Source organism: Aegilops tauschii, chromosome 2, assembly GCF_002575655.3.
Source record: "Aegilops tauschii subsp. strangulata cultivar AL8/78 chromosome 2, Aet v6.0, whole genome shotgun sequence".
In the NCBI taxonomy this organism is placed as follows: Eukaryota; Viridiplantae; Streptophyta; class Magnoliopsida; order Poales; family Poaceae; genus Aegilops; species Aegilops tauschii.
In genome coordinates this window covers 410407464-410418930 of record NC_053036.3, presented here as the reverse complement: position 1 = coordinate 410418930, position 11467 = coordinate 410407464, and the positions used below count along the sequence as shown (strand labels likewise).

Here is an 11467-nt window from a genome sequence, read left to right as displayed (position 1 = left end):
AGTCAAGTTTTGGCCACCGGGAAAGTTTCGGGGGTTACCGGTATTGTACCGGGACCACCGGAAGGGTCCCGGGGGTCCACCGGGTGGGGCCACCTATCCCGGAGGGCCCCGTGGGCTGAAAGTGGAAGGGAACCAGCCCTTAGTGGGCTGGGGCACCCCCCTTGGGCCTCCCCCCATGCGCCTAGGGTTGGGAACCCTAGGGGGGGAGCTTCCCCCTTGCCTTGGAGGGCAAGGCACCCCTTCCCCCCCTTTGGCCGCCGCCCCCCCCTTGGAGATCCCATCTCCCTGGGCCGGCGCCCCCCCAGGGGGCCTATATAAAGGGGGGGGGGGAGGGAGGGCAGCAACACACAGCCTTGGGCGCCTCCCTCCTCCCCTGCAACACCTCTCTCTCTCTCGCAGAAGCTTGGCAAAGCCCTGCCGAGACCCGCTACATCCACCACCACGCCGTCGTGCTGCTGGATCTCCATCAACCTCTCCTTCCCCCTTGCTGGATCAAGAAGGAGGAGACGTCGCTGCACCGTACGTGTGTTGAACGCGGAGGTGCCGTCCGTTCGGCACTCGGTCATCGGTGATTTGGATCACGGCGAGTACGACTCCGTCATCCACGTTCATTGGAACGCTTCCGCTCGCAATCTACAAGGGTATGTAGATGCACTCCTTTCCCCTCGTTGCTAGTAGACTCCATAGATGCATCTTGGTGAGCGTAGAAATTTTTTAAATTATGCTACGATTCCCAACAGTGGGCAGGTGGCCTTGGGATTCCAGACCTTAAGTGGATGAACATCGCCATGCAAGCCAGATGGCCGTGGCTCGCTCGAACAGATAGCTCAAGACCATGGAGTGAGTTCACCATATCGGTGCCCAAAGCAGCTAGGCAGCTATGCAACGCGGCGGTGCACACGACAGTCGGAGACGGTAGACAGGCTTTGTTCTGGGAGGACAGGTGGCTGGAAGGATATAGGATCGAGGAAGTTGCACCTGCCATCTACTCTAGGATTCCCAAACGCGTTCGTCGGCAACTCCACGTCAACGAGGCATTAGCGAATGGCGCGTGGGTGCAGTACGTTGGTCCGGATATGGAGGGGCCGGCGCTCCTCCAGTTTATGGCGCTGTGGGAGCGAGTCCAAGGATTTCAACTCCAGGAGGGAGTGCATGACCGGATCGTGTGGGCATGGGAGAGGAACAGGATCTACTCTGCTAGCTCGGCTTACGCGGCGAAGTTCACAGGCAGAGAGGTGGTCCCGACGGCGGCAGCAACGTGGAAGAATCGGGCCCCCCTTCAGTGCCGCTTTTTCACTTGGCTCGCGGTGCGCAACCGCCGTTGGACCTCGGATCGTTTGGCCAGGAGGGGGTTGCCGCATCAGGAGGCTTGCCCGCTTTGCGACCAGGAGGATGAAACGATGAACCACATCATGCTTCAGTGCGCCTTCTCCCGGTCCTTTTGGCTGCAGATTTGCACGGCACTGAGCAAGCCGGAGTGGACGCCAACGCAGGACGACACGCTACCATCATGGCTGGTGAACAAAGGAGGAGACGGCATGCCGGCGAGGGACTCGCGGACCATCATCATCCTTTCCCTTTGGGAGCTCCGGAAACATCGGAATGGGATCGTGTTTGACGGCGACTCCCCGTCGCTTAATAGACTCTTTGGTAGGATCCTTTCAGAGGGTAGGGCTTGGAAGACGGCCAACCTCATACGGTCAGACTTGGAACCCTTCTTTAGATGGATACATAGGTGGGTAGGAGGCGAGGTGTTGTATGTACCTTAGATACGGTGGAGTGGGTGTGTTGTAACACCCTCGGCGGAGGGCTCTTGTACCCCTTTTCTCTCTCTTTAATGCAAGATACGCATGCTATGCGTATTCGAGAAAAAAAATGGTATGTTTAGCTTAAATAGGATTTTGGAGGGCAGGCTTAAGCCTATTGAAGCCTCCCTAGTGGAATCGCCACTGCTTGCAAGCCAGATGATCCACTTGCCCCGTGCCTCGTCAGAAGCCACCACCACAACCTTGGCCGCACCCACCGTTGGGCTGGTTTGATGTGTCCGTTGATGTGTTCTTCTGTCAAACATATGAATTGTCGGGCTCTAGCGCTCCCTTTTTTATAATGCAGTGCATATAGATTTTTTTAAGTTAAAGCTCATAAACTTTGACCAAGTTTGTGCAGAAAAACATTTACATCTAGAATGTCAAATATATATTATTAGATTCATAGTAAGATGTAGTAGTTCCACATTTTATAAATATGGTATTGCAGATATAAATAGTTTTCTCAATAAACCTGGTCAAAGTTTGCAAAATTTAACTTTAAAAAAATATATGCACTACATTATGGAGGAAATATGATTTTAAGGGACGAGAAAGGTGGTGTTTGCTGCACATAGACGTCTCTTCTACTGCAATGATGCTATCGAGGCCGAGTTACATGCACTTAAGGAAAGCATTGACTTGACAATCCATCGGACTCACCTGCCGGTTTTAATCAGTCTTAAAAAGCCTGCTTGCTTCAATCGAATCTGATTGCTTCAATGCATTACCGACAATTAAGGAAGGATCTCTGAACAAATCAGCGTACAACCATCTTATTAGTGAGATCAAATGACTAACGGAAGATATGGTGTTTAGTCCTATTAAAACTAGTACAATGCCCGTGCGTTGCTACGGGCCTTTTAACATTAATCTAATCCTACGTAAATTTATGGTGCGGAGGAGACGTATCAGACAACGCCATCACATTCAAAAACAAAGCGCCGAGGTAAATTTATATTGCACATTTACGTCAATTGGTCAACATGCTTGCCTTGACTCCAGGAATACCTCCGGCTGATGGAGGTCGCCAGGTAGGGTTACGCTAATAGAAATATTTTGATTAGAAATCGATAGAAACTTTATGAAAAATAACGCCTAGCTTGGAGCCTTGGACTTGCAAAGCCAGGGACGTGGTCCACGTCCATGGGCGAGGAAAGGAATCGTAGGAAAAATTGGATACACTTATATTAGTATTTCAGGTCTGCCCAATACATAGTGTTTCTGATATTTTGGATATTTTACGCCAAGTTTCTTACTAAACACAACAGGCTTCTCGCAATCTAAGAGGCTTCTTTGGTTTTGGGTGGTTCAACAAGAGGTATTGCTTCAACACGCTGTTTCCCAGTCGAAGCTCTCTTCTTCCGAGTGTCCTAGATAGGGGCAAGAATATGTTGAGAGATAAGAATAAATGCTAGTAGTAAATAGGACAAAATCGTAGTTAATCCAACAAGTTTCTTGGCAAAATTTCTGATCACAAAAACGGAAAATTCATATTGTGTAATTACAGCGGCAGTACACATAGGAGTGACTCCATTCAAGATGTGAAGTTACATCAATATACTTGCAAACATAAGACAGAGCACAGACTTCATATCTTTGCTATCGGCTAGAGCTTCAGCTCCGATCCCTAAGTTAATATTCACATCTTCTCAGTAACAATGCAGTTATGCCCAACTTCTGGTCACACAAGGATCATGGACTGATTACAGGTCACGATTACAACATGAGCACAAGAGCAAGCATACACATGCCAAAAGACAGAATATGCGTTGACTGAATAACCTGCACGGAAGGCATTAGCACTACATTAATGTCCCTAAAATCTACACAAAAAATGTAGCAAAAATCCTGACAATTAGAATATATTGCAAAACAGAATGCCAAAGACAGTTCAGTATATATTACCAATGCAACTCAGTTATCAACAAAATGAGCTAACTAATTTAACTGGGCAAAAATGGATTTGATTGTGGTAACCAGTTAGAACACAAGGTAACAATGTCTCACGTGCTTGAGGCTGGTGCAGGGTAGGTTGGACCTAGCGAAGGACTGGATCCATCGGTGCGATTTATGCGGCCATATCTATCTGCAAGGGCGAATGGCGAGATGGTCATCGAAGAAGCATTAGAGCAACAAAAGTCCTCGTGAACCTTTGGTTCTGTGGAGGGCAGGTAAAAGTAAAATTTTGTTCCAAAATTATTTGATAACAAGTTAAGTTCGAATGTGAAATTTGAGATTACAACAGTACAAAAAATAACTATGAAATGCTGAGGATCATCTCCCTTCAGAAATGTCATCAATTAAGAATGCTGAAAAGATCATCACAAATTACCTGAAGGCCTTATCTCTGCTGTAAAGAGATGATTGTAGGGGCACTTATACAAAGACAATGTCTTCTCCTCAAAGTGCACGGCCAACGCGGAATTTGCTGCCTTCAGTCTGTCCTAATTTTGCCATGCACCCCATGTCTGATTATCCACAAGAGCTCTGACAAACAACGAATCAGCTGGACCATGAAACAGAAGGACGATAAATTTACGAGGAAGGTAATTTTCTGTTATTGGCAAAACATTTGATAATTGATTAAACCCAACACCAACCACTACTTTGTCGCGCATCTATTGCCAAAATCGCAGCTTCGCTTATAGATCATAAGTGTGTGCGTGTGTGCGCGCGCGCGCGTGTGTGTGATATCTCTAAATCGAATAAACCTACAAGTATGCAATTCATGAGCACAAAACAGAAATTATAGTTCATTATCTCTAAAAAATGAAGCGGGAGGAGAGAAATCATGACTCACCTCACCCAACAACAAGGTGGAAACTGCAACCCAAGAAAAAGATGCCCTTCCCTCTCTCGGTGAAGAGCATGCATGCCTTCAGGAGGTGCCAACCTCAATCTCTTTCCTTCCTTGGATGTGCTATCTAAGTACAAATTCCAGAAAAAAATACAAATCATCCAAAGAAGATTACTTTCCAGTAGTCAGGGGCCGCAAAATGCAGCCATGACACACCTATTATACACATGCATTCACCTTTAAGAGTGACTAATCAGTAAACACTAAAAGGGAGTAGGAAATAAACAAAATACTCGTATTACTGTGAAGAGGTGAATAAAACATATCATTTTTTAGGCTTTTGCAACCAGTGGCAAGAAACAAATACATGTGCATCCTACTGCTGATTCCTCACAATAATAACCTACTTGATCAACACTGGTACAAAAATAAATATTATATAAACGAACTAATCTTGAAAAATGGTAGTTGGATTAAGAAGCAATTAATTTGAAGAGACCAAGAATATTTGTGGAGATGGAAAAATGACTCCTCGTTGGCGTTCCAGCAAATAGGCTGTGAGCAACTCAGTCTGCTACGGAGTAAAAGAAATTACGGAGCTAACCAACGTGCAAGATTGATTTCTATAAAACAGATTCACTTATATGCAATGGCATATGAGTGGTGGCAGGGTTATCTCACCACAGAAAAGGATTCTGAATCCCATCTCGCCGCAGAGTCCACACACCACAGCTCGCTGCAAAGGCTATCTCGGCGCCTGCCTTGAAGACACGAAGCAGAGGCGCTTGGAGCGGCCGGCATGGAGTTGACGAGCACGTGCTCGGAGGCTTGTTCTCCTCTCCGGGATCAGTCTGGACAAGGAGTAGCGTGAACCTCAGAGGAAGATCCCATTGTTGGTCGGGCTTCTGGGAGCTTTTCGAGGAGCGGAAGTAATGGAGCAGCAGCTATAATGATTGGTCTTCACCGTCCACCACCTCTTCATCCGACTTTCCGGGTGGGCCGAGATCGTGGTACGATGGTGGCCGAGGTTGAACTCCGCGAAGCCTACCTTCCAACCACCATGTGGTCGCGCCCACCCGCCGCCGCTCACTGGTCTGCCGTGAACAACTGCCTTCCACACGTACAAGCTAGCAGCAGCCAGCCAGTCGCTGTCGAAACCGCCGCTCACCATGCGTGATTAGAATATGAACGGAAGAGACATGGGAGTGGGCTAAAAGAAAAGGAAAATTACATCGGTGCGAAAAGAAAAATTACCTCGCTGCCTTTGCCGTGGAGCAACAATGTGGCGTGCTGGTGCGATCGGTATAATCTCACACAAAATCTTACTTGAAAACAACATCTCTGGTAAAATCTCCACATCATTGACCTCATCGGGTTTCAAGTATATCTTTCTCTCCTGGCATATACTCTATATTAAATTAAGATGAATGAGCATCAACCACTCTAGTCTCAAGTAAAAGAATGAAACATTACTTCTGAAAGAAATACAAAAGAATGGTGTGCAGGAGCTTACTTCAAAACAACATCTCTGGTATAATCTCCACTGAAATAGCCATCTATTGAGTTTCCTTGATGCCCCTAGCAAGAATCAGTGCAAGATTGTTGGCCACTAAAAAATTAGGTACGCAACATTCAAGTAGAGACCGAAAAGTATCAAAACACCTAGCAGAAATCATGCAACCTTCAACCATGATAAAAGAACACCCTTTCACTAAGACAGCATTTAATGGACTAAAATTATTGATAATATCTAGGTCTTACCATAAGCGATCTGCTGTCAAATATTTTGCACTCTTATGTTGTCAATTATCAAGATAAAACGTCTCTAGACAGTCATTTCTGCAAAACCCACCAAGTGACATTACAAAGAGCACCGCAAGTGATGCTCCAACGGCTAGCCAATGGATAAACGTACACCTGCCACGGCACCTTGGGTGCTAGCTAGTCTTGCTTCAGAAAAGGTAATGGTTTCAAGAATCGAGTGAATGGATCGTCCAAGGCTGAGAGCATTTTCTTTGCTGCGGCATCTGGAAAAAAATGTGGGATAAGAAAATTCAATCAGACATCGTAAGAACTGTAAAAACACAACATCTCTCAGTTCTGCACAGATCAATGCTTTTATATATCTAAGTGGTTCGTTATGTTTCTGACAAAATTTCAGATTCAACCAAAGCAAGTACAAGACATATAACTGCATTTGATCCAATTATCAAATTCAGTCGTATTTTCTAAAATATGAAGACTTGCAAAAGTGTGAGCCGTTGAGGCAGCTGATAAATTATATGATTCGTTATATGATAAATTAAGTGAATTTTGTATGAATCACCGTGATTCTTCCTACCATTCTATTAGTAATGTGATTTCCTTTATCCGTTGAACTCACACCTCATGTAGACATTAGGGTCGAGGAACGTAAGAAACGAAATCCCAGAACAACAGTACAATCATGTGCCTTTTAATTCCTACAACAATTATCCGATTTGCAAGAGAATAGTTTCTCCTCAGATCACACAACTCCTGCATAATAACAGAACCATATTTATCAATCTTCAAGTCGATGACCTGAAGCAAATTAGTGGTAGCAGTGTCAATGAGTTTTGATCAAGGAATATATGTCTATATACTTGAAGCAAACAAAACACAAATATATCCAGTTTAAGGAGTTTAGCTATCACCTCATTAATTTGACCTCAACTTCTTTGGTGCTATAGCACATGTTTTCGCCAACAAGTGTTGTGAGGTGAATGTATTGAGATCAAGTAGTTTTAGTGCCATGGATAACCGTTAATGGCCAACAATCTGGTGCAAAAACAACTCAACAAAATGTTTAGATCATACTTTTATATAGGAATTATTAAGAGGGCTATTACTATGTACTACCTGTGTATTGTGGAAAAAAATGTTCAGATCATTTTACCTTTAAGGCTGCTGTAATCTGCTATACACTCTGATAGTTTCGAATATAGTTCAGTAAGCATAAGCCCGCCGTAGTTCCCTGTCAAGAAAAAAAGTGTGTTGGCAATGGAATCTTATCAAAACTGTAAAGTAAAACACACACCACTGAAGAAATCAATCTTTAAGAAAGAAAAAATAGTACCTTAGTCAATACAACTATCACTGAAAAGTAGTTCCCAAGTATAAGTGATGGCCATGCCTCATTTATATACAACGGGCCATCATATTGACAAGTAGCGGAAAATATAAATCAAGTCGCTGCCGACTCTGTATGGAGAAAATATCAGATATAGCCTGCTCTTATGGATTTGGAGTATCCCATATTAAGTGTAAGCGCCATTTGCCGAAGGACTATTTGCAGAACAGAATATTTCAATACTATGGGAATATTATATTGCATAGCTGACCATCTAATTATTCGGAAATCTATAATTCTAGAAACACAATAAATTCAAGATAATTAACACCGTGCCGAATGCTGAAAACTTTTGTTGACCAATGACCACCAACATGTTTTCAGAAAATTGTGTCACAAGCAATATATGCAAATACAATGGTAGTTTTTCGACCTGCTATGTGTATGGCACACAAGTTCATACCATTTTACTAAGCTGACAATGTTCACATAGTTCAGGCATCAAGACCGAATGGTAAAGTAACTGAAACAAAGACAAACTGAAAGGCTTCACAAAGTTCAGTTGTCAGTTTTGAACAGGAAATGATAGACAAAGAATCTTGGAGCCTTTTGAGCCGACTAAAATTACTTAAATACTTTACCATAAGGTCCATAAGAACTTGAAATCAGGTAAATGTGGATTTGTTTTTTTCAGATGGCAGATGTGAAATTTAGTGGGAAAGAGAGCACTTAATGATAAACCAACTCATGTACATGTGAGGCCAGGCACAACACTTTCTGTAACATATCCCCACTATCTAGATTATCATACTACAAGCATTTCACAAATTGTTAAACAACCATACAAAGGAACAGAGATATGCCCCCGCACACGGTACACTCCCCTTGAGAAAACTATAAAAGGGTCTTTCCGTCCTATGTGTTGACTCGCTTAAACTAATCAGCATTAGATGAGAATTAGATGGACTGCAGGTAATCAAGCTAATTGCTTCGGAATTCAACTATGCGACGTGTGGTTGGATCACACATACTGTACCTTGTGGATATGTCAAGCGAATCATCAACTGAACATACAACAAACAGAACAGCACAATTCATCTCCCCACCAAAGTGACAGACATTGATCACCGAGATTGAAAGATCATCAGAGATACACACTAAAAGGGACAACAAAAACAAGCACCAATTGGCATACATATTTGACGCACCTCTGCCTTTGAACTGCATGTATGTGGCGCACACGACGCCCACCGGAAGTTTGGCGAAGTTCCTATAGACAGAGGTGAAGCAAAGAGTAAGCCCAATTTGAGCGATTTCAAGAGGAAATTCATCGTTTATTACTTTTTCTGATGGAGCGAGACTCAAAAGAACAAAATCTTGCACTCACTGTATCACGAGGTTGTCCGTGGATGCCATCCGCGGCGACCAACGCATCCACCTCCCGAAGCGCCGCGCCTGGAGCGCGCCCATGTAGGCGGCCGCATCGTAGCCCGCGTCCCCGCTGGCGTCGAGCGCGAGGGAGACGGCGAGCTCGCCCCCGCCCTCCTCCGCCAGAGAGAGCTCGCCGGCGGCGGAGGCGAGGAGCTGCTGGTCCTGGGCGGACTTGCCGGAGAGCAGGAGGAACGTGGTGGCGGCTGGGGCTCCGCTGCTGCTGCTATGCTCGGCTACGGGAGCGGGAGCGGCGACCCGGCGCGCACATCGGTGGGGAGGCTGGCCAGCGCCGGCGGCGGCTCCAATCGGTCCTCGGCAGCGGCGGATCGTCTCGGATCTCGGCGGCGGATCGTATTGGAGTAGAGATGGGATCGAGAGGAGTCGGCAATGAAGGATAGGATCGATGGAGCGTTTTTTCTGCCGGGTGTGGGGTTTTTTTTGGCCTGCGTGGGGTGGGGTGGGGGAGAGGATGAAAAACCGGACGAAAATAAATCCGGAACGGAGACTATCAAGTGAGACATTAGGAGTAGAGATTTCTCGTGAACCAAATAAGGTTGTGTGAATTTTGTTCGTAGCGGGGGTATTACTACGTGCTGGCTTAACCAATCCCGTACGTGTGTTGTGGAGCTTGTCGCAGCTGATTGTAACCCCATGACTTTGGAATAAATACATATATTCTTCGGAAAAAAGGTATACGATGTTGTAGCTATGCATAAAATCAACCGAACAAAAGAACACGAGGCACCTGTGGGGATTGCGTCAATCTTAAAATGTTGCGTCGGCTTAATATCTTGAAGATGCTTATAGGGGTAGTATATACGTGCATGTCCGGAAAAATTGACCGAAATCAGAAAAAAAAATCAGGCACGTGTGACGCTGGGCTCCAATTCTTTTGAAGAACTGTTGCTTAGCGCATGACAGATGTGATCCTTCATCTTCCTCGGACACAATGGAATATGGTAGAGATCATGGAAAACATCTAATACTAGTATAACTTGATAATTTTCCCGCGCGTTGTTGCGGGAATGTAAAGATTAATTACAGATAACTTATATCTATACCAATATAAAAAGACCTAAAGGGCAGATCCAATTAATCTCGGCCATCAAATCATGTCAATCCAACGACTTAGACTGCTTCAATGTCGAGTCAACACGTTTAGCGTGCAGTTAATTTCATGTCAAATATAGTGCTAATCACATAATAACACGTAAATAATATCTTATTTAATATCCGCATGCATTTAACATACTTCCAAATTAACGTGCATTGCACGTACACATTGACTAGTATGAAGGAAAAGATCTAAATCAAAAGTTACTAATTTTAACATATAACTATTCCGTACTTGCATTTTGTGTAAATTAGGGCATTTCACAATCTTTAGGAAGTAAATAAATTAAATAATTATCTATTCTAGTACATATGTCCAGTGACAAAAATAAACATATTGGTATGGTTTGCATGGGCTGAAAAATATTGTTAGTGGATGCTGATGTGGCACACTTGATGAGGTGAATGGCTTGCATGTTGAGAGAATTAAAAGTAATGGGTTCAACTATTTAGGTATTATGGATTAGTCCTCCATCCTTTCCAGAAACATTTACATCCCGAATGATCGATGGACTATGACCGATCGCTCCGTGAAAAAGGGATTCAGAGGAAACGAAATGCAGGCCAGCGGCCACCGGCCACGCTCGGTGCCGCGGGTGTGTAGCTGCGTGCACGAAGCAAACAAGAAATGCATCGACCCATGACTCCTCCATCGCCTCGCGCTGCGCGTGTACTCCTTAGCACCGCATCGATTCCCTGATGGCCATGGATGCCACGGCCTTGGCCCAGGCGACCAGCTCCCGCTTCATCCTCCCCTCGTCGTCCCACAACAGCGGCACATCCACCTCAACGGCGCTCCCCTGCAGTTTGTCCTTTCCATCCGTAGACGACTTAGCACCGCAGGCCCCCAACCACGGCCTCGCCGCCTCGACGGCGGCGACGCAGGCGGTCGCCGGCTGCGGCAAGGCCCTGCAATCCAAAGCCATGAGCTGATGATCGCTTTGGACTTGGAAGCCCTTGCTGCAGAAGAATTTTGTTGTCGAATCTGCTTGCTGGGGCTCGACTGGTGCTGCTGTCGAGTTGAGGGCGCTCCATATATACACCGGCCGGCCAGCGGCGCGTACGCGGGCCGCGGACGTGGGACGCACGAGTAGCCAGTATGGGCGACGGGTCTCGTACGTGTACGCGCCAGTGCGTGACGACTGACGGCACAACGTTGACACTGCACTGCCTCGATCCACAGGTGTCCGGGAAACATACGCTGAAATTAAGCTGTTGGTTGGTTGG

At 45.5% G+C, this 11467-nt stretch overlaps 1 protein-coding gene across 1 annotated transcript; it reads right to left on the bottom strand.

Annotated features, from left to right (window-relative positions):
• Nucleotides 1–3249: 3249 nt before the first annotated feature.
• LOC109764660 (uncharacterized) lies at nucleotides 3250–11166 on the bottom strand. The gene is made up of 16 exons (XM_073507184.1): nucleotides 10925–11166; nucleotides 9084–9632; nucleotides 8905–8966; nucleotides 7703–7827; nucleotides 7523–7600; nucleotides 7281–7404; nucleotides 6535–6632; nucleotides 6367–6444; nucleotides 6119–6183; nucleotides 5860–6013; nucleotides 5570–5753; nucleotides 5287–5456; nucleotides 4609–4732; nucleotides 4141–4295; nucleotides 3816–3894; nucleotides 3250–3590 (listed from the first exon to the last, which is right to left on the bottom strand). The coding sequence occupies exons 1-4, from the start codon at nucleotides 11164–11166 to the stop codon at nucleotides 7811–7813; spliced, it is 870 nt and encodes a 289-aa protein (XP_073363285.1). The 3' UTR covers nucleotides 3250–3590; nucleotides 3816–3894; nucleotides 4141–4295; nucleotides 4609–4732; nucleotides 5287–5456; nucleotides 5570–5753; nucleotides 5860–6013; nucleotides 6119–6183; nucleotides 6367–6444; nucleotides 6535–6632; nucleotides 7281–7404; nucleotides 7523–7600; nucleotides 7703–7810.
• Nucleotides 11167–11467: the final 301 nt, after the last annotated feature.